Source organism: Rhincodon typus, chromosome 34 (genome assembly GCF_021869965.1).
Source record: "Rhincodon typus isolate 14 chromosome 34, sRhiTyp1.1, whole genome shotgun sequence".
Lineage (NCBI taxonomy): Eukaryota > Metazoa > Chordata > Chondrichthyes > Orectolobiformes > Rhincodontidae > Rhincodon > Rhincodon typus.
Window position 1 is genome coordinate 9,323,698 of NC_063365.1, and position 24,550 is coordinate 9,348,247.

The 24,550-nt window shown below is 41.7% G+C and overlaps 1 protein-coding gene across 1 annotated transcript in view; it reads right to left on the minus strand.

Annotated features, from left to right (window-relative positions):
* Positions 1–24,550, minus strand: part of LOC109921178 (rho GTPase-activating protein 22-like) — a 286,087-nt gene that overhangs the window by 239,981 nt on the left and 21,556 nt on the right. The window contains exon 2 of the mRNA XM_048616436.1: positions 9,286–9,373. Coding sequence (XP_048472393.1) covers positions 9,286–9,373 — 88 coding nt within the window. The remainder of the gene's footprint in view (positions 1–9,285; positions 9,374–24,550) is intronic.

Sequence of the window (24,550 nt, forward strand, 5' to 3'; positions counted from 1 at the left end):
CTGCTGTGTTCATCCAGCTCTGCACCTTGTTGTCTCGGATTCTCCAGCATCTATAGTTCCTACCATCTCTGTCACAGAATCTATTCTGCCTCATGTATGTATGGACATTATTGTTTGTGGTATAGGAGAGTGATCAAAATTCACCAACCTGTGTTCAATTCTGTTACAATACCTCAGGGCTTAAAAACAAGATTCAATCTGATGCCTCTGCAAAACCCAATAACATCTTATAACAGTAGGAACAAATTACTGCAGATGCTGGAATTTGTCCTGCAAACAACAAATGCTGGAGATCACAGCAGGTCAGACAGCATCTGTGGAGAGGGACAGAGAGAGGAAGCTAACGTTTCAAGTCTAGATGACTCTTCAGAGTCGAAGTGAAGTGTGGAGGGGACAGCATTTATGAGATAGTTTAGGGGGAGTGGTGGTGTGGGGGTAGTGGGTGTAGGGTACTGGTGGAGAAAAGGTGTTAATAGTTCAGATTAAGTGATCGGAATGTGAGAATGGCAGAACAACGATGTGTCACCTGCCAGACTTGAAAGGGCAGTAACTGAGGTACGGGGGTGGTGGGGAAGGGGAGGACATGATAACAAGCTCAAAGAAAGGGAAGAAACGGTTCACAATTTGAAGGTGTTGTACTCAATATTAAGTCCAGAAGGCTGGAAAGTGCCTAGCTTGAAGATGAGACGTTCCTCCAGTTAGCGCTGTGATTCACTGGAGCACTGCAGCATGCTGAGGACAGACAAATGGGCATATGAGCAGGACGCTGTGTTAAAATGACTGGCTACGGGAAAGTCGGGGTCCTGCTTGCGCGTGGACCAGAGTTGTTCTGCAAAGCGGTCATCCAGTCTGCGTTTGGTTTCTCCAATGTAGAGTAGGCCACACTGAGTGCAGTAAATACAATATACAAGATTGGCGGAGGTACAGGAGAAATGCTGCTTCACTTGCAAAGATTGTTTAAGCCCTTGGATGGTGAGGGGAGGGGAGGTGAAGGGGAAGTGTTGCTCTTTCTGCAGTTACTCGGGAAGGTACCATGGGGAGCAGAGGTAGTGTTGGTAGTTTTGGAATGGACTAGGATGTCCTTGAGGGAACAATCCCTGTGAAATGCAGAGAGGGGAGTAAGAAAAAGATGTGTTTGGCATTCTGCTGGAGTTGTCTGAAATGGTGGAGAATGATCCTTTGGCTGGCGGGATGAAAAGTGAGGACAAGGGGAACCCAATCACGCTGTTGTGAGTGATGGGAAGGGGCAAGGATGGAAGCACAGATGATAGGTCGGTTGTGATTGTGGGCCCTGTCACCCACAGTGGGTGGGAAACCACGGTCATGGAAGAAAGAAGCCATGACAGCAGAGCTGTTTTGGAAGGTGGCATCATCTGAACAGATGCGACTAAGGCAAAGGAACTGGGAGGACAAGATGGAGTCCTTGCAGGACGTGGAGTGGGAACCTGTAGTGAATAACACAGTGTGGAGCTGGAGGAACACAGCAGGCCAGGCGGCATCAGAGGAGCAGGAAAGCTGATGTTTCGGGTTGGGACCCTTCTTCTGAAACGTCAGCTTTCCTGTTCTCTGATGCTGCCTGGCCTGCTGTGTTCCTCCAGCTCCACACTGTGTTATCTCTGACTCCAGCATCGGCAGTGCTTACTATCTCAGAGCTGTAGTAAGGGTAGTTATGGGAGTCAATGGTTTTGGAGTTGGATGGCAGTGGACAGTTTATTCCCCAAAATGGAGACAGAGAGGTCAAGGAAAGGAAGGGAAGTTTAGGAGATGGACAATGTGAAAGTTATAGAGGGATGGAAATTGGAGGCAAAATGAACAAAGTTTTCAAGGTCCAGGTGAGAGCATGAAGCAGCACTGAAACAGTCGTCGATGTACTGAAGAAAGAGTTATGGGAGGTGGCTAGTGTAAGCCTGGAACAAGGATCATTTCACATACCCCATAAAGAGGCAGGCATAACTGGGACCCATGTGGATGACCATAACCATTCCTTTGACTTGGCAGAACTGATGAATTAAAGGAGAAATTGTTCAGTGAGAGAACAAGTTCAGCCAGGCGAAGGAGAGTAGTGGTGGATGGGGATTGTTCAGGCATCTGGTCGAGGGAGAAGCCGAGAGCTCACAGACCATCCTGGTGGGGAATGGAGGTATAGAAGGATTGGACGGCCCTGGTGAACAGGAGGCAGTTAGGGCCAGGGAACAGGAAATTGTCAATATGGCGGAGGGCATCAGAGGAATCGTGGACGTAGGTGGGCAGGGTCTGGACAAGTGGAGAGAGGATGGAGTCAAGGTAGGAAGAGATAAGCTTGGTGGGGCAGGATCAAGCTAATATGATGGGCCTACCGGGGCAGTCTGATTTGTGGATTTTAAGAAGGAGGTAGAAGCAGGATGTCCAGGTTTGGGAGACTACTAGGTTGGAGGCAGTGGGGAGAAGGTCGCCAGAGGTGATGAGGTTGGTGACAAACCTGGCAACAATGGCTTGATGTACCACCACCAGTACTACCATCAGCACCCCCAACTATATCATAACTGCTGTCCCCTCCACACGTCACTTCAGCTCTTGTAACAGTAGTTTGGTCCAACATCAATGAATTTGGCTCGAGAGAGAAGCCATTATATTTCATCCAAATACAAACACACTTTGTTCTCAAAGCATGTGACAACTTTCACACTTAACCAGACCGTCATTGAAATTCTTTTAGACATTAACTACCATTCTGGACCAACTTGTCTGCTTTGCTCTTTCAAATTGAAGTGTTTTTGATCTGGAGGTGCATGAGGCCAGAATCTTTGAACAGAATTAGAGCAGCTGAAGCCCTCAAAAGCTGTTGATTTTTTAATACCTTCCCAATACGTGAAACCAATGTGAAATGTAACTCCTACTGGCAGCACTTGACCTGATGCACGGCTGGGCGTCACTGGCAATGCCGAGGGACCCCGGCTGTCATGAGCACCTCTGCCATTGCTGAGTGAAAGATAACGCCAGTGGCATCATAGAGGCATGGTGCATAGATAATGAGGTGACCTGCAGAGAATAGTGTGTGAAAACACACCAGAGCTCATGGAGAGAAATTCTGCATGAAACTTGCCAAATTGACATTCAGCCAATTTCTGCTAAAATTCAGCCCAAGGTGAATGGTATTCCGTAGCATGCAAAACATACTAAATAATCAATGGGCAGAAGGCAGGGAGGATATAAATAAAATAACTAGTACAATAGGAGAAAAGTGTAGGGAATGTAATGGGGCTACGGTCTGATACATCTCAACACCTGATACGTTGAATCCAAGGAGGAACGAGAAAGTGGATGTGCTGGTGGTAATCTTTCAATGTAATATCTTTTTTAAAAAGGGAGAGAGACAAAGAACAGATAACTTGGCTAGTTGGCTTAAGATTTATCACGTGACAGTGTTAGAGTCCAGTATAAAGGCTGTAATAGCAGAGCATTTAGAAATCCATCATATGACTGAGCAGAGTCAGCATAGCTTCATGAAGAGGAAATCATGCCTGACAAATGTATTAGAATTCTTTGAGGTGAAAACATGCAAGATAGATAAAGGGGAACCAGTGGATATGATATATTTAGATTTCCCAAAGGTGTTGGATGAAGATTTAGATTTATTGTCCCATGTATAAAAATTCAGTGCAAAGTGTTTTTCGTGTGTTAAGCATAAAGTGTTGTTACACTCTGGTGCCATCTTGAATATAATGCAAGATTTTACTGTTCATCTTTCTCCCTTCTTCTTGTTCCTCTTCCGCTGTTCCTCCAGAGTCTGCTTGGGTCTCTGTAACGGGCTCCTGGATCTTGATTACAGGCCCTACACCCATGCTGGAGTCAGCTATGGGCCTGGGGCTACATGGGGACTGGCTTCAATGTGTCCAAGCTGGTGCCCAGGTTCAACAGTTGCTGAACGAATGGAAAACCAAGGGATGACAATGAAGCCAATAAGGTACCACACATAAGGTTACTTAAAAGATAGGAGCCCATGGTATTGGAGGTAGCATGAATAGAGGATCAGATAATGAATAGAAGACAGAATTGGAATGGGAGGGCAATTTCAGGGTGGTAACTTGTAACTAATGGTGTGCCACAGGGATTAATGCCTGAGACACAATTATTGGCAACGTATATAAATGACATGGATGGAGAAAATGAATGTATAATTGCCAAGTTTGTGGAAGATACAAAAAGGAATGGGAAGGCAAGTGGTGAGGATGACACAAAAATTCTACAGATGGATTTGGGGGGTTATAATGCATGAGTCACAAAGCTAGCATCCAAGTTCAGCACATTATATTGACCTTTATTTCAAAGGGAATGGAGTGTTAAAAAGGGACTTATCACTATAACTATACAAAGGCACTAGTTAGACCACAACTGGAATACTGTGAACAGTTCTGGTCCTCTTATTTGAGAAGCGATATACTGACATTAGGGGCATTCCAGAGAAAGTTCAGTAGGTTGATCCCGGGTATGGAGGCATTTTCTTTGTTCAAGTCAATTGTTTTTGCCTGTACTCAATAGTTTAGAAGAATGAGAGACAACAGTGTTAGAGTCATAGAGCCACATAGCTTGAAGACAAGCTGTTTGGCCAAACTCATCCAGGCCAACCAGGATTCTTAAAATGAATTAGTCCCATTTGCCAGCATTTGGCCCACATCCCTTCAAACCCTTCCGATGCATATACCCATCCAGATGCCTTTTAAATGTAATTGTACCTGCCTCTATCACTTCTTTTGGTAGCTCGTACCACACATGCACCAGCTTCAGTGAAAAAGTTGCCCCCAAGATCCCTTTTAAATCTTTTCCCTCTCACCTTAAAGCTATGCCCTCCAGTTTTTGCCTTGACAGGACAGATGCAGAAGGGTTCTTTCCCCTTGTGGGTGAGCCTAGGACTTGAGGGAATCATCTTAGGATAAGGGGTTGCACATTTAAGACAGAGATGAGGAAGAATTTCTTCTCTCAGAAGATAGAGAATCTGTGAAATTCTTTACCATAGAGGACTGTCAAGGCTGGGTCATTAAGTATATTCAAGACTCAGATGGACTGATTTTTAATCAGTAAGGTTCTGGGGATAAGTCGGAAAATTTGGAGTTGAATATTATTAGATTAGCCATGATCTCATTGAATGGTAGAGCAGACTAGAAGAGATGAGTGGCCTATTTCTGCTCTGATGTCTTACGTCACACGACACCAGGTTATAGTCCAACAGGTTTAAACATATATAAATGTACATACTATATACATATGGACTATAACCTGGTGTCATGTGATTTCTGACCTTGTCCACTTCAGTCCAACACCAGCACTTCCACATCTTGATGTCTTATGGAATTACATTGCCACTTTCAAAGATGAAGAAAATTCTAGAAAGATCTGAAAGGGAAATCATAGTTTATGGAAGTCTTAACAAAAGTCTTACCTCTTCATTATTTAAGATGTGCTACAAGTCTCATGTCAAGAGCAATAAAAATATCAACACTCTTGAGGAAGTCAAGACGAAGGTTTACCTACAAGAATAGTCTGACACTGTCATGCCACAAGTAAAAAATGGGTAAACAATCTCAAATGGTAATGGGGTTGGGTGAGGTTCAGTCAAGGCTGGTTGATGGGCACAATTTCCTGATTTTTGACTTAAGCAGCTACCCTGAACCAGCAGAGCTTAAAGAATGAGGGCAGTAGGTGAATGAGAGATTCAGGGCTTACTTCATTTCGTTAGTTTCATTTGAAGACAGCATAACTATTGCTGCTACAGTTTTGAAGCATTTATTTGGCTTCATAGTATCCCTTCAGTGTGGAAACAGGCCATTCAGCCTATCAAGTCCACACCAACCCTTCAAACAGCATCCCACACAGACCTCCCAACCCCACCCTATCCCTGTAACCCTGCATTTCCCATGCCTCATCCACCTAGCCTGCACATCCCTGGACACTATGGGCAATTTAGCATGGCCAATCCACCTAGCCTGCACATCTTTGGACTATGGCAGGAAATCAGAGCACCCGAAGGAAAGCCACACAGACAATGTACTAACTCCACATAGACAGTTACCCGAGGCCGGAATCGAAGCTGGATCCCCAGTGCCGTGAAGTAGCAGTACTAACTACTGAGCCACAGTACAACCCCAAGATATCCTTGAGATGTTTGTCCTCAAGTTAGCCTAAAATAGCAAAGCTTCTTACATTTATGATATGTTTGACATTGAAAAGCAAACAGAGTTCAATACAAAGTCAAGTCATTTTGAGGTAGCTCTACATCTCATGAATCTGTAACCTTGACTTTCGACATGGATTTAACGTCCCAGTAAGAGCAAAGTCTGAAAACTGATGTCTTTCTGTCTGTGACACAATTGGTAGAACCACAGCTGGAGTTAGAGTCATACAGCAGAGAAGAGGCCCTTTGACCCATTGAGTCTGTGCTGACCCATCTACACTAATCCCACTTTCCAGCAATTTGTCCATAGCCTTGAAAGCTATGACATTTCAAGTGCTCATCTACGTACTTGGTAGTAGTTGTGCGCTAAGTGAAGGACAATGGAGGTCCCTTAACCTTCTCTAGTAGCACGTTCCCAATATTTGACAGCACAAAGTATTTGAGCTGTGGGGTGACAGCTCGAGTTAGGACACTCTGGCTTAATACCCATGGAATGCATGACATTTTAAAACCAAATTCCCAACCTACAAGGCAGCCTGATTGATAGGTTTAGCCATTTCACAGACCTGGATGCTTGTAGGTTTCATGTTTGTCAAGCCAGAGATTGCAGAGAGGTAATGGTGTGGTTTGGCGGTTGCTACAGTAACTGAGGCAGAGTATCCAAGATCCTGGAGTAATGTTGTGGAGACCGGCTAGGAAAATCAGAATTTTTTTTGTTGTATTTATTGTCATGTGCATTTTGTTTCAAAATGGAAAGTGTTGTATAATGTCGCCACTCTTCAGCGCCATCTTAAAACAGAAAGAATAAACCAAAACATAGAATATAAAAGGCAGAAAGATAAAGAAATAAAAAGTGATCAACTTTCCAGTCCTTCTTGTTAAGTGCTCCGACATGGGCCATGGGCCAGGCACAAGTCCCTGCGCTGTGCCACCACTGGAATGTTCGCTATTACTCTTCAGTGCCATTTCACCTCAACCGATGCCCTCGCTGTTATGAATCCTTGCTGGACCTCGCCAATGCAGACGCCACCGGGTACTGCACCGACCCAATCATGCCCTCACCGTGGCGGCCATGAGTCTGAGCTAGGACCACGTCGATGATGCAGAAGCTGCCAGGAACCCAAGTTTGCCTCTGATGCTGCTACCGTGAGGCTGCACTGGAGTCACTCAGGTCTGAGCCCACTCATCACAGGGGGTCGATGATACAGAAGGGGCTGCAGAGGCAGGGCGTTCCATGAGGGATCATGAAGGTCCCATCACAAGTTGGTTTGTTGGACCTGGAGAGACACCTCTGTACACGATGACCAACCAGCCATGTTGCAAAGACACTAACCAGTTGCATCTAGCCCTTAGCACCTCCTTTTAGCTGTCAAGTTTCCTGAGGCCTGGGCAACCCACAGATATGAGGTGGAAGAATTAAAATCCTGTGAAGGTCAAATTGTGCTGCCGGACGCCGGATTTCAAAGATAGGAGCTGATTGGCTGCCCTCTCTTACTTACACTCCCCTTCTCTTCCACCTACCACAAGTGTATTTGCCTGAGGCAGGCTGAAATCCTGTTTCACATTTTTAACATTTTAATCTCCTACCTGACCTGCACCTACTAATCTATGTCAGGTAAAGGCTATCCCGAATGTGGCTGTAAGTCCAGTTACAGTTGCCACTCTACTGTCTATAGCGTTTTCTCAAACGCACCTTGCACACCTGAACTTCTTTTACACCCTGCATTAATTACATCACATGATTGTGGAGCAAAATCTTATTTTGAACCTTTTCTTCGTCACTAGTTTCGGTTGACTGGCTAATAGCTTAGATATAGCTTGGTACATAACTTCGGAATCAAGGCAGCCATGCTGGGAGAAAAGAAACAATGGTGCAGAGCTTGGAGTTTACATCCAACTAAACCTCGATCGCTTACATCTCACAGTTTGCAACACGTGGAGGGAATAAAGATGGAATTGTTGCCAAAGCTCATGGCAGAACAAACCATTCCCACCCCTCCTGTCCACAGTCTGGTTGGGAAGTGGATGCTAGTCAGGTTGGGGAAGTAAGCTGGTGAATTCCAGTGATAGCTCCATATTCTTCACATTGCCGAGTTGGTTGTGCGATGATGCTGTGTTTAAGAGGTGTGTTTTGTCCAGGTTTCCTTTAAAGAAAGGAATCGGGGGACAGGTGCTGAGCAGTCTATGAGAAGATAAGCAACTTTTGAAGCCTTGGGTTTTTTCTTAAAGAACTGGAACAATAGAAGCAGCCTGAATGGGTGTGGTCAAGCTTCGACCCACAGAACCAGGGATTTTTAGTTTTCAGCAACACCTGCTGAAGGTCATGAAGAAATGGAAACTATTTATCCCCTCTCTCTCGATTACAACCAAAAGATGGGAGCTTCTCTTCCTGGGCTGCTGGATTGCAGGTGAGATAAAATCTGTTTTCTGAATTTGCCTTTTGCCAAGGGTGTGTTCATGAGATGTTACTACATTGGAAAAGTTAATTAGTAATAGTTACCGTATCTATTATTCTGTTAAATTTTCCAATAGAGTTGAGTTATTCCAAGTTCCTCTTTCTTTCAAACTACAGTGTTTGATTAAATTGTGTTTTGCTTAGCATCAAGTAGTTTGACCAAATTGCATCTGGAACACAGCGCCTGACATTTATCTTTAAAATAAAGAAAAAATTGTTAGGATCTGGGCTGCCTTCTTAGTCTGGTCCATAACAGTTGGGAAGGAAGGGTTGGGAATGGATGAATACAGAGCATTTAAAGAAAAAGAGGAATAAGAATGTCAGACCAAATAAAACACGGCAAGATGAAAGCTTCTAAGTATTTTATCTACAATCCCTAGTCAGGTATTTGTTCAATTGGGGAAATAAATCAAATTATCTGTCACATTACACCCCCTTCATTATAAAAATAATCTGTATCTTACATGCTGTGGTAACAATATTCTGAAACAGTGATACACATGTCCAACATCATGCTCGAGATGTCGTTCAGTCATTGAAATTGTTTGAAATGTAACATTAGTCTCATATCATTTACACACCATGATAAATGGCAAATGAATGAATTTGTGGAAGCTTTTGCCTGAGTGGGCAAATGAAACAGAGCACCAACAGGCAGCTAGAGCAGGCTTTGTCTTCTTACCTGGGACAATTTCAAACAGGTGTTTGCCAGGTTCCTCAGGGTTGGCTGTGAATTCATTCACTTGACTCCCTTGCAGGTGGATCAAACCCTGTGGGGCAGAGAAAGGCGGAGTGTTTGATGGCAAGAAAATATCGAGTTGCTTAAATGAAAAGAAAAAAATCAACAACTTGCAGTTATAGAGCTACTTGTCTCGAGAAGTTTCACAGGTACATTATAAAACAGCATTTGTCACTGAGCTACAAGAAGCAACATTAGGGCAAATGACTCATAGTTTAGACAAAGAGATGCATTTTAAGGAGGTAGTGAAGTGGAGAGGAGGTAATAAAGCTTAATAAAGCCTGGATTTTAGTAGGTTGACGCAGAAGAAGGAAGATCAAAGACTGAAGAAGAACTTCATAATGAAACAGAACAAGAGACCTGCATCCAGTTAAGCCAATGTCACAAATTGAATCCTAATGTGGATTGACTGAAAATTACTCCTTATAATTGTCTATCTTTTCTTTGTACTTGTTTTGATTATTTCATAAATGTTGGAAAACATATTTGTACCTGGAGTGGGTCTCGTAGCTAATAAGGACTAGGTAACTTCAGAAACAAAAACAGAAATTGCTGGAGAAACTCAGCAGGTCTAGCAGTTTCTGTGGAGAGAACATAGAGTTAACATTTTAACTCTTCCACAGGACCTTATCTCTGCTTTCTCTCCACAGATGCTGTCAGATTTGCCAAGTTTCTGCAACAATTTCACTTTAGATTGTGTCTCTCAATCTCAGTCTAAAACTGTAATGGATATGGGATTAAAGTGTGGCCAAATGTCTTGCATCAGCATTGGATAAGGGTTTCTATGTTGGATGAGAGAGTAATGGAGGTAGTTAGTTTTAGCAATGTGACGGGTATGCATTGGGAATCTCATCTCAGTTACATGTGGCACAGAGGTAGTGGGTATTTATTTTAGCTTCAGAAGAAATCCTAATAATGCATCCAATGAAAGAAAACCCATTTAGAAGCATACCTTAACGAATTGAAGCCTGGATCCACAAATAAAATCAAGAGAAAGATATTTTGTTGATTTGGTTGGAAGTCTTATACAGTTGTCACAGTGAGGCCCAAAATGTTCTTTATGGGAACGTCATTGAGAAAATCACTTTTTTCATACCTACATTCTGTTATTGGCAAGAAAGCCATCAAACTTGAGTTATAGTTTTCATTGTCGATAACTGGCTTTCATGGTTTTCAAACATATTCATATGCTGTAATATCTGTGTCTCAAATAAGTCATGCTTATTTAAATAACTCAGTAGAAAGGTGTAAGCTGTTTCAGAACTATGTGAATCCCAGGACTGCTTTGAAATTTTATTGTGTGAATAGTCCCTTCCTTGTTCTATGATCCAGCTCATACTTGTTATGGTACAGGCATGCCCTCAGTGATTATTAGGGATTTAGTACAAGGAAACATATGATTTATTTTAAAAAGTCTGCCCCCAGTTTGCATCAAATTACTGTTTTTGGAGTGAAGGGAACATGTGATTTCATATTTCTGAATTCTGAATCCCATCCTTTGAAAATATTTAAAGCAAATTGCAGGGATATGTAACAAGCTGCCCTTGCTCACCTACTAGTGACCAAAGCAGTGTTGCTTTGGCATTGGTTTATGCAATGATTCTTGATTTCAAAGGCAGACAACTGATGAATTGGACTTTTTTTTATCTGTTTAGGGTATCAACAGATAGCTAATCATAGAATCATAGAATCCTTATACTGTGGAAGCAGGCCATTCAGCCCATCAAGCCCACACCGACCCTCTGAAGAGCATCCTATCCAAACCTTCCCCCTACTCTATCCCTAATCTTTCCACACATTTTTGTCTCAGGTTGAAAACAAGTTATGAAGGCTTACCATAGGATGCCAGTATTAAAGTATACAAAAGAGGACATTAGGACTGTTCCTCTTTGATTCAAACGTTGATATAGTGGGAGAAAGGGTAAGACCTTAATACAATGGAAAGATTGCTACGTGCCTGAGTCATCCATATCACTGGAATTCATCACCAGAGCTCAAGTGTGTTTTTTTAAGAAATGTCACTTTGGAGCTTTGCAAATGTTATATTGTTTTTTTAAAAAATTAGTATTACTTAAGTGACTCCCTTATAAAAGCAAGGAGTTTCAACCTGGACCTTAGCCAATTTAAACACAATGCTCACAACTAGGAAATCCCAGTCAGGACAAGGTCAGAAAGGAACTCAATATCTCTCCTCACTTTCTGTTTGGATTCATCCAGGTCACAGGATGGAAATAAAAACTTAAAAATTTACTGAACCACCCAATATTAAAATGAGTTCTAAGCCCTCCCTGCTCTCTCAATTAGATATCGTTGTTAGATCAACATAATTGATGCATAAAGCCAATTTTAATAAGTTGAAACCACAAATTAATTTCAAGTCTAGTGCTGATATTGTTAAACTAAAATGGCAGCCATTATGGACTTAGCAAGATTTCTCCAGAAAAGCAGCGTGTGATGTATGTTAATGAATAAGTATTTCACCAGAAGCATGTAAATCCCGCTGTAAGCAAAATGAACTTCTCCTTAACTATGATAAAGTTTCCTACCATTAACTGTTATATTGAGGAAATGGACTTTGTCTAATGCAGACATATGGCCAGTGGATTTCTGACTTGGACACTTACTCTTATAAATTTTTTTTTAAAGCAAATAAAAATAACCACGAGAGCAACAAAAAATGTGGTTAAAGTGTAACTTACTCTTAAATAATGCAAAATGTCTTCAGTTGGCTTTGTTTGAATTAGTTTAAGGTGAACAGTAGGAGTCACCCTTGAATGTCTTTCACTAATCAATTGAACCATAGCTGATCAGTATCTGAACTCCATTTACCTGCTTTGGTTTCATAACCCTTAATGCCCTTACCCTTTGTAAATTATCTCAGCACTTTGCTTTATTATTCTGCCTGGCAAGGAGAGGATATTTTCTAAAGATACTAAAGATAGATCTGCTTCTGTTCATGTGAAGTGAGACACCATGCCTGTGTGATGAATATAGTGCCAATATTGCTGTATAAAATATGTATCTTTATTGAGTTTTTCATGTCTTTACTCCTCTAGTATTTCTCTCTTCTGAGAAAATTCAGCTGTGCTGCCAATTAGAGCTATAGTAGCTTGCCAGGAGTGGCCATTCTTCACCTTGGTCCTTGACAGTGTTGTTAACAGGCTATTCAATCATGTAGAGCACAGCAATAGAGTCACAGAGGTCTACAGTACGGAAAAAGGCCTTTTGGCCCAAGACAACTGCCGCAGCCAAAAACAACCACCCACTATTCTCATCCCATTTTCCAGCACTTGGCCCTGTACACCTTGGCATTGCAAGTGCATGTATAAATGTTGTGTCTGAACTCAATCCTGGCCATGCCTTACAATCATACTTTCTACCTGATGTTAAATGGTGCACACACAGGATCATGATTTTGTTTCACCCAATTCCTTGACCAAAGATATTGAGGTCAATAGTGCTGTAACACATATATCTTTTTGCTTGGTTAGCTAACTCAACATAGCCTGAGGATCAAACTTTGGAAATGCCTCATCTTTGTGGCACATTTACACAGGGCACATAGACCCAAAGGGTCTAATAGGTGATCAAGGATGAGATGAAGACCATGACTCAGCTGCCCAGATGTCAACAAGCTGTAGGAATTCCCATTGAATGACAACTGAACTCAATTCACCTCTTACTCGGGTAGATAGGCAGTAGTCTTTTTTATGTGAACTTATTTGCCACAAGTTTTCAATTACATAAAGTTTGAGAAGTATATACTTACAAGGCGTACAAATCTTTGGGATAAGTAGTGGAAAATGGGATTAGAATAGCAAAGTGATTGTTTTTAACCGGTGCAAACTTGGGCCAAAGTTCCTTTTACTACACTGTAGACCTTCATTACTCTATTGTATGTCCAACATGCAATGGAGATTGACAGAAAGCAAAACCAAGACTAGAGCAAAACATTAGAAAATGAAATAATGTAACTTCGTTTGATGAAAAAATATGAATTCTCCGATTCTCAACAGAAAAGATTGATACCACACAAATATAAAATAATTCAGCATTTGGTATGACATAATAACATGTTCAATTGCGTTACCATTAAGGAACAGAGTGTAATGTTTACAGAAGGATTAAGTGGTGATAATTATGATGTAAAAGGATAAATTTTTTAAAATCAGTTCCATGATTTCTAAAGATTACTAACAAGGTGGACTTTGACAGCGTAGCCAATTGAGGAACAGGGATTTGCAACATACTGAGTTTTTTTTGTTGAACTGCACATGTGAAAACTCCAGATGTTGCTGTCAGCTTTACAGGATAATGGCCAACACTAATAATTACACCATCTTTAGAACCACATAATCAGAGCTAACATTTCAGTCATGCAACACATGCAACACAATACAGGCCCATGGGTTGCTCGGGTAAATTCCGTCAGGATCAAGAGTACCCATTTGGAGACTATTCTGAATGTGTGTTTGTCAGAAAGGTTCACATTGTGCTTAAAGTTTTCGAGAATCACATTGTGGCTTTGTTGCTGTGGGAGAGAGCTAAACATCACGCTCAATCTGAACTAATCGTGGGTTTCTCAAACATAATCCCTCCTATACTTTTTGCTACTAAATGGCTGTGAGTGAGTGAGTGAGTGAGTGTGTGAGTCTCAGCTGGAAAGACTGGAATAACCAATTGTCTGTAACAGCTTCTGGTTTGAACATGTTCACTGAACTATATATTTGGGGAGACGATGGCCTAATGGTATTATCGCTGGACTGTTAATCCAGAGACCCAGATAATAATCTGGGAACCTGGGTTCGAAACCCACCATGGCAGATGGTGGAATTTGAATTCAATAAATATCTGGAATTAGGAATCTAGTGATGACCATGAATCCATTGTCGATTGTTGGGAAAAACCCATCTGGTTCACTAACGTCCTTTACGTGGTCTGGCTTATGTGACTCCAGACCCACAGCAATGTGGTTGACTCTTAACTGCCCTCTGGGCAATTAGGGATGGACAAAAGAATGCTGCCCTAGCCAGTGATGCCCTCACCCCTTGAACGAATAAAGAAAAAAAAATTGAAGCTAAGCACATTGCTAATATATGCGGTAGCTAAAACAGATGTGAGGATCCAAGATAACACAGTGTGGGGCTGGATGAACACAGCATGCCAGGCAGCATCAGAGGAGCAGGAAAGTTGATGTTTCGGTCGGGACCTTTCTTCAGAAATTTAAAGGATCCAGGAACATTTTTAAGACAACAGTGGCTCCAGGTCCACAGCTAGGCCCAGGCACCTGAAGGAGGAGAAAGGCTGTCTCCCAGTATGGCAACCTCACGGTGTGGCAGTGTTGTCCTGGCGTGAAGGTCTCATCCCCGTGGAGGTCTTCTTCGTCTTCGGCATCCAGTCTCATCCAGGATTCGTGGTCTCGGCCTGGCATGGCAGCCTTCTTCAGCAGAGGCTTCCGGCCTGGTATCCAGCGGCCCAACGTGCTGGTCTCATCCCGATTGCATCATCAGGGTATTCCATTGTTCCTCAATCGGCATTCCCCAAGCTCGGGAGCTGTTAACTGCGATGAACGTTTTCTTAATTTTACTTTGTTTTAATTATTATGTATGACTTATGTCTCTGACATGGGTGCCATGGTGGGGCAACTTAGAAAACCTTTCATGTATTTTTCATGTAAAATAAGGTATGGCAATAAATTTCTGTTCTATTCTACAGGATAAATAGCTGGAAGGCCAATATTAGTATTGACAAATGATTGTTTAATTGCATTCAAACCATTCTTGTTTCTTTGTTGTTATGTAACCAAGGCAAAGATCCATTTAAAATAAGTACTTCAAGCTCAAATAATACCACATTGTAGTGTAGCTCTTGTGGCACATTGATAGTGTCCCTACATCTCAGCCAGAAGAGCTACATGCTGTATAAAAATATCACTGAATAGATTGATCAGAAAATATAAAACATGTCCACTGTGTTTTCCATAGTTCAGTGATATATATATGGTTCTGATTCATTAGTTGAGCTGTTTTAACTGAAGGGGACAGATTTGTGGTCGTTGACAAAAGAAAACAGAGGTGATTTGAGGAGAAAGAAGTTTATGTAACACGTTGCTGTTTTTCAGATCCACTCCCTGGAAGAACGTTGGAAGCAATTAAAATCATAACTGTCAATAGGGAAATTGGGCAGACACTTGTAAAGGAAAAGTATTGTTGGACTCTGGGTAAAGAGCAGGGGAGTGGGATTAATTGCAAAGCTCTGAAAGAGCTGGCAGAGGCACAATGGGCAGAAGGACATCCTTCTGTATGATATCATTGAAGTATTCACAACAACCTTCAGCCAGAAATGCCAAGTAGATGAACCATCTAAGCCTGCTCCAGAAGACCCCACATTACAGCTACCAGTCTTTAGCCAATTTGACTCATTCCATGTCATATCAATAAATGATTGAAGACACTGAATACTGCAAAGACAATGGTCTTTGACAACATTCTGGACATAGTACTGAAGACATGTACTCCAGAACTTCCTGTGCATCTAGCCAAGCTGTTCTGAGGAAGGGTCACTTGACCGGAAACATTAACTCTGCTTTCTCTCCACAAATGTTGCCAGATCTGCTGAGCTTTTCCAGCAATTCCTATTTTTGTAGCCAAGCTGTTCCAGGATAGCAATACAGATACAACACTAGCTTCAATATAAAATGTGAAAAATGGCCAAGTTATGTTCTGGACACAAAAGACAGGACAAATCTAACCTTGCCATTCAAAAGGCCCCAACAGTCTACTTTCGATCATCAGTAAAGTGATGGAAAGTGTCATCAGTAGTGCTATCAGGCAGCACGTGCTTAGCAATAACTGCTCACTGATATTCAGGTTGAGTTTTGCTTGAGCCACTAAGCTTTTGACTTCATTACAGACTTTGTTCACACATGGATGAGAAAGCCGAACTCCAGGGGCGCAGTGAGAGTGACTGGCCTTATCATCAAAGTCGGGTTTGACTGAATGCGGCATCAAGAAGCCCTGGAAAACTAGAGTCAATGGGAAATTGGGGAAAACTTTCCACTGGTTGGAATCATACTTAGCACAAAGGAAGACAACCCTGGTTGATGGATGTCAGTCATCTCAGCAGGGTCGTGTACTGGGCCCAACCATCTTCAGCTGCTTCATCAATGACCTTCCCTCCATCAGAAGGTCAGAAGTGGGAATGTTCGCCGATGATTGCACAATGTCCAGAACAATTCGCAACCCCTCAGATAATGAAGCAGTCCATGCTGAAATGCAGCAAGATGTAGACAACTAGCTGATAACATTTGTGCCACACAAATGCTAGGCAATGATTATGTCCAACAAGAGAGAATCTTACATCCACACTTGACGTTCAATGTTCACATTGCTGAATCCCCATCTGGGGATACCACTGACCTGAACCTGAGCCATATAGATAAAGTGGCTACAAGGTCAGAGGCTAGAATGCTGCAGCAAGTAACTTAGCTGCTGACTCCCCAAAGCCTATCCACCATGTACGAAGCACAAGTCAGGAGTGTGATGGAATACCCACCCCCTCACCTGCCTGAATGTGTATAGTTTCAGCATCACTCAAGAAGCTTGACACTATCCAGAACGAAGCAGCCCATTTGATTGGCACCACATCCACAAGCATCCACTCTCTCCACCACCGACGCTCAGTATGTACTGCTGCTACTATCTATAAGATGCTCAACAGAAGTTCACCAAAGATCCTCAGATAGCACCTTCCAAACTCACAAACACCACCATCTAGAAGGACAAGGGCAGCAGATCCATAGGAACACCACTTGCAAGTTTTTTTTAATTCATTCACGGGATGTCGGCGTCGCTGGCTAGGGCAGCATTTTTATTGCCCATCCCTAGTTGCGCAGAGGGCAGCTAAGAGTCAATCACATTTCTGTGGGTCTGGAGTCACATGTAGGCCAGACTGCATAAGGACAGCAGTTTCCCTCCCTAAAGGATATTAGTGAACCAGATGGGTTTTTCCTGACAATTGACAATGGATTCACAGTCATCATTACACTCTTAATTCCAGATATTTATTGAATTCAAATTCCACCATCTACCTTGGTAGGATTCAAACCCGGGTCCCCAGAGCATTATCTGGGTCTCTGGATTAACAGTCCAGCAATAACACCACTAGGCCATCATCTCCCCTCAGGACCTCTTCCCTTTCATTCAGATGAATAATTCAAACCCACCACCATCCAATACCACTGCGCTCTAGCTATTGGCACCATGTTTATCATTTCCTTTTGTTATTTTGGATTCGTTAAGTTATTTTCATTGATAGGATAAACAAGCAATTTGCTTCTGTAAATGCCACCAGCTGTTTGGACATTTGGAGATATATTAGAATTAATTTGTACATTTTCTCAGCTCAATTTATCACCTCTGCTAGAAAATCAAGTTAACAACTAGATATTCTGGTTTGAGCTGACAAATTGCAAGTTGCCCTCCAAGTCACTTACCCTCCTTACTCAGAAATACAGAACATAGAACAGTACAGCACAGGAACAGGCCCTTCGGCCCACCATATCTGTGTCGACCATAATGCCATTCTAAACTGATCACATCTACCTGCATGTGGCCCGTATCCCTCTATTCTCTGCCTGTTCATGTGTCTGTCTAAATGCCTCTTAAACATTGCTAATGTATCTGCTTCTACCACCTCCCCTGGCAGTGCGCTCCAGGCACTTAACACCCTTCGTGTAAAATACTTGACTCGCATAACTTTAAGCTTTTCCCCCGCTCACCTTAAACCTATGCTCCCCAGTATTTGACATTTTCACCCTGTGAAGAAGACTCTGACTGTCTGTCCCTTTATGCCCCTTGTAATTTATATACTTTTCTCAGGTCGCCCCTTAACCTCCAACTTTCTAGTGAAAACAATCCAAGTTTGTCCAACCTCTCCTATAGCTAGTAACTTCTAAATCGGGCAACATTCTGGTAAATCTTTTTTGCATTTTCTCCAAAGCCTCCACATCCATCATGTAGTGTGGTGACCAGAGTTGTATACAATAATCCAAATATGGCCAAAAGTTTTAAACAGCTGCAACATGACTAGACAACTTGTATACTCAAAGCCCCGACCGATAAGGCAGCTTACCATAGGCACATTTACCATCATATCCATTTGTATTGACATTTTCAAGGAGCTATGAACTTGCAACCCAAGATCCCTTTGTATATCAATGCTCCTAAGGGGCCTTGCCATTTACTGTATACTTTCCTTTTGCATTTGTTCTCCCAAAGTGCATCATCTCATGATACACTTGTCAGGATTAAAGTCCATCTGCCATTTCTCCACCCAACTTTCCAACTGATCTGTGTATCCTGCTGTATCTTTGAAAACCTTCCTCACTCATTACAACTCCATCAATTTTCACGTTGTCTAAAAACTTACTGATCAGACCACCTACATTTGTAATCCATTCAAATGATTTGGATGAAAACAACAGAGGTCGCTGCACTGATCCTTGCATACCAACACTGATCACAACTCCAGTCAAAATTAGACCCCTACACAACCACCCTCTGTCTTCTATGACAAAACCAATTTTGCATCTAATTTACCAACTCTCTGTGAATCCCATTGGATAATCTTCTGGGCCAGCCTTCTATGAGAGACAAGAAGGCAGCTCACCATCACCTTCAAGGGAGACTAGGGAATGGGCAACATATGCTGGCCCAGCCAACAACGCTTGCATAAAAAATAGAAATGTTGACATAGCAACTTCCAGTGGGAATTATTGACAGAAAGCATTAAGCGAGAACAATGACAAAGGAAGGAAGGTTATTGGGTAGAAAGTATATATCCCCTCCAGGAACTGAATTGACTTATGCATTAAATGGTACCAATACTAAAGAAACATCTCTGGATTCACCACAATAGCCATTTTTATTAGTGTTTCTTTGGCATTATTTCCCTAATTACAGCATCGATTGACGACTACAATTATGGTTTGGACATCGATAGAGGCCGATTTTTCTGTCCTTAAAGTATTATTTTTGATAACGACTGGGAAACAGATATAATTGACTGAATTCAAGATGGTGTGTGTTATGTACAGGATGTGTTGAAGAATAGTGCAACTACACCAGAAGTCCCTCGTGGCTGAGGAGTAACCTTATAGAGGTTTATAAAATCATGAAGGGCGTGGTTAGGATGACCAGTCAAAGTTTTTTTTTTATCCAGGGTAGAGGAGTCCAAAACTAGAGGGCTTAGGTTGAAGATGAGAGGGGAAATATTTAAAAGGGACCCAAAGGGGCAACGTTTTCACACAGAGGGTGGTTCGCATATGGAATGAGCTGCCACAGGAAGTGGTGGAGGCTGGTACAATTACAATAATTAAAAGGCATCTGGATGGGTATATGAATAGAAAGGGTTTGGAGGGATATGGGCTAAGTGCTGGCAAATGGGACTAGATTAATTTAGGTTACCTGGTCAGCACGGACAAGTTGGACGGAAAGGTCTGTTTCCATGCTATACTTTTCTACGACTCTAAGTCACGAGGAGCATTGGATTTTGTAAAACAATTGATCCTGCTGTTACTTTTCTCACTCAGCTCAATCATTTTTGTTATAAAACGTTTAAGTGAAACCAACTTGTATCTATAGTCTTGATGGGTTTATCAGTATTTCAGACCTCATGTCGTCAGGTATCAAATTGGTTATTATTTTATCTTGGTAGGACTAGTGCAAAGTCCACTAAATCCAAGCAGTTGAATATAGTGTACACAGTCAGACACTGCTTATACATCATTCATAGTGAGATGAACCGTTGGTTAAAGGCAGAAGTACCATTCGTCACCAAATTGGTGCACCGAACCACATGATAGGAGATAATTACTGAAGCATGTAATTAATTTTCACTAATTCCTGCAAAATTTCTTGTTGGTCCATGATGTTCTGTTTACATTTCGGTTTTTATAATTTAAGCTATTTAGATATAGTCAGCTCCCTTGGACGTTAATAAGAAGCAGATTTTTCAGGACAGTCTTGTGGTGCGGTTACAAATCTCACAGTCATATCGAGCGATGTTCATACAGGAGCCACGCGATACAAAAGGCACGTGGAGGTATCTCACTCTTAGTTACAGATGGCAAAATATGCAGAGACAGTTAGGCAAGGGCAAATCTGTACTGAGACCTCATGTCCCTTTAATCACAGAATGAGGGAAGAAATCACACAGTGACTTTAATAATACATACACTTACTATTGCTTTCATCTTTTCAGAGCGACTTGTGAGAAGAAGCTTTTCAAGAATTATTAATCTTAATGAAGATGACAGGGTTCCATCTGACATTTCTGTGTTAGAGTGGAGGAAGGCAGGAACTAAAAACAATCGCTAAAATAAATGGACACAATGGGTGTTCCTCCTGCACATTAATAACATTCAAGACCACAAGATATAGAGCAGATGTTGGTCACTTAGCTTGTGGAGTCTACTCTACTATCCACCGTGATCATGGCTGATCTGATAATCCTCAACTTCAGCTCCCTGCCTTATCCTTATAACCCTTGGTTGCCTTACTCATTAAAATTCTGTCTGTCTATCTCAGCCTTTATGTGGAGGTGCTGGTGTTGGACTGGGGTGGACAAAATTTGAAGTCACACGACACCAGGTTGTAGTCCACCAGGTTTATTTGAAATCACAAGCTTTCGGTGCAGTGCTGTGATTTCAAACAAATCTGTTGGACTGTTGATTTTCTGAAGAAGGGTCCAGGCCCGAAACGTCAGCCTTCCCGCTCCTCTGATGCTGCTGGGCCTGCTGTGTTCATCCAGCTCTACACCTTGTTATCTCAGATTCTTCAGCATCTGCAGTTCCTACTATCTCTGAAACAATTTTAACCCCACTGCAAAGCCTCTTCTAAGGATGCCTACCTTGAAGAAGTTACCCTCCTCCCTCTGGAAAGACCTCAGTGGATCTCTCCGCCTCCCCCTCTCTCCCTATTTATTTCAGAATCCCCTTCCCTCCCCCATCTCTGAAGAAGGGTCTAGGCCCAAAACATCAGCTTTCCTGCTCCTCTGATGCTGCTTGGCCTGCTGTGTTTATCCAGCTCTACACCTTGTTATCTCAGACTATAACCTGATGTTTTGTGACTTCTGACTTTGTCTCAGCCTTGGATACACACAGTGACTCAGCCTTGTCAGCCTTTTGAAGTAATGAATTCTACACATTCATTAACTCAGAGAAGAAATCCTTCCTCATCTCTATTTTAAATGGGCCACCCCTTACTCTGAGATTGTGCCCTCTGGCCCTAGACACTCTCACAATAGGAAAACAACCTCACCTACACTCACCTTTACTGGCTCCATCCCTGCCTCTCTGACCTGTCTGTCTCCTCTCCACCTATCTTCTCCTCTATCCATCTTCTATCCGCCTCCCCCTCTCTCCCTATTTATTTCAGAACCCCCTTCCCCTCCCCCACTTCTGAAGAAGGGTCTAGGCCCGAAACGTCAGCCTTTCTGCTCCTATGATGCTGCTTGGCCTGCTGTGTTCATCCAGCCCTGCACCTTGTTGTCCAGGAAAACAACCTTTCCACATCTATCCTGTCAAGTCTTCTAAGAATCTTACAAATTTCAATAAAGCTGCCTCTAGTTCTTCTAAACTCCAGTGAATACAGGCCCAACATACTCAAACTCTCTTCGTAAGATATTCCCTCCACATCCAAACTTCTGTGCTGTCTTTGCCTCCTTATAATTCATTTTTTCAAACCATCTTCTGGTCACCCTTCTAATTACTCATCTTTTGAAGCATTCATATCAAACTTTGTTGTTATTTTAATAAGATAGTAACCCACATAAAGCATCATTTCCTTAAACACACAACGCACCATCACATTGCCCATAGAATTTCCGACTTTCTTATTATTTTGCCAGCTGATCCGTTTTAACCAAAAAGAGGACAACTTTACAGTAATTGTTCAAAAATATAATCAGAGGCGAGAAACACGTTGAGCAGAAGTCTTGTAATCTGGAGGGCACTTTTGAGAAGAGTGGTGGAAGAATTACAGGGATAACTTTGAGCAGGAATACCTGAAATACTTAAATACTTGAAAATGAAAAATAAATATCCTGAACTGCGACTAAATAGCAGGGGAGTAGGACTAACTGGATTGCCCCATTAGAGGCCGAGCAAAGGCAAAATGAATCGAAGAGCTTGCCTCTATTTTCTCAATTTCTCCTAATTGGCCCAATTTCACCAGGCTTATTTGAAATTCCATGGGATGTTGCTGCTATCTTAATTTGAGTTGTTGTTGGTCAGTGATGTGTTCCCATTTCAGGTTCTGAAACCCATGATACAAAACAGACACTTAAAGATTGATTTAATTCAGACAATGTTAAAAATGATCACTTCATCCCACGGGTATTCAAATTTGTTGTTCCACAAAAAATCAGACAAGAATGTTACCTTTCAGATACATTTCCCAGAAGGAACAAAAACTTTGTCTGCCCACATTGAAGCCTACAAGATTGAAGCCTCAGTATGATCAGTACTTTCATTTCCATGTAAAACCATTATTTATTGATTTTTTTTTCTTGAAGTTGGAAAGTCTAAAATATAGTGTTATTATAAAATATAATAGTCATGCAGTGAGCTAGTCAGCACGTGATCATTTCAGTTCTGGGACTATTTCTGACTCCAGTATTGCCTTGCAAAGGGTGAAGCGTAATTCACTAGTATTAAAACATGGCTCAAAGGGTTTTGCGTCTTTTTCATGCATGTTCAAAATACCTTTTTTCTAAATTTGTTCCTGGAAATGTGTCCATGCTGACTTGACCAACGATTGTTGCCCATCATTATTCAGCCATGAACTGATGGTGGTGGCCTCTCTTTTCGAAGAGTACTGTCAGGGAGCTCTAAGTTTTTGATCCAGTGACAATAAAAGAGGGATGATATACTTCCAAATTAGGATGGTGTGCGAGTTCTGAAGAAAGGTCCCTGGACTCCAAACCTTAACTCTGTTTCTCTCTTTCCAAAGTTGCTGCCAAACCAGCCGAGTTTCTCTAGCAATTTCCATTTTTTGGTGTGTGACTTGGTGGGGAACTTGCAGGTGGTGGTATTTCCAAATGTCTATTATCTTTAGAAACATGGGCCTAGAAACGAGGAGCAGGGTTAAGCCATTTGGCGCTTTGATCCTGGTCCTCCATTTTATATCGTCACGATTGATCCTGTATTTCAATGTATTCCCTCTTTCTCCCCATAATCCTCAATGCCTTAAAAGTCTAAAAATGTATCTCTCTTTCGTGGCCCCCACAGCCTTCTCTCATAGAGCATTCTACAACTAATACTAATTCAATTAGCTGTGGGGTTAGAACCCAGATCCCTGGAGCATTACCTTGAGTATCTGGATTATTAATCCTGTGAGATTACCACTACACTACCACCTACCCTTTGCTCTGCAACATCAGGGATTGTCAGCTTGTTTTGATGCAAATTAAAGTTTTTAAAACCTATCCCCAAAAGCAAAGTTGGTAGTCAAAAATGAAAATTTGGCATTCCTGAATTTAATACGTGACAACATGTCAAGTGTCTTTGATAGACACAGAAATTGCACATACCGATTTAACAAATCGCACATTGACTCCATGAATGAATAGAAAAACCTTCAAAATTAAAATTGACCTAGCTCTAACTTGTGATAGTTTTGTTGTTTTCTGGTCTATGCATGATCAGATTTAATGTGTCAATTTGCCTGAATTGTGTATAAGTGTGTAAAAACAATGAACCATATGAATTCAACAGGAAATAAAGTATGTTTCCACTTTGAATATAAACCAAATTCACATTAAAACTCACTTTTTGCTGTGACGTTTTAATAATATATCTTAAAACATTTGTTTTCACATAATTTGGTCAGTGCGTTCATCTTTAAAAGAAATTTTAACTCGTGAATGTGAAGAACTGAGTCATTTTTCTCCAGCTATTCATTCTTGTGTTAAAAAATCAAAGTTTCTAACTGCACATTTCGAATAACTTATTATCTCCGCTTAGTGATACCATTTGTGGTTTTCATACAATAGCTCATCTAACATAAATCATAATCAGAGATAGTAGGAACTGCAGATGCTGGAGAATCTGAGATAACAAGGTGTAGAGCTGGATGAACACAGCAGGCCAAGCAGCATCAGAGGAGCAGGAAAGCTGACGTTTCGGGCCTAGACCCTTCTTCAGAAA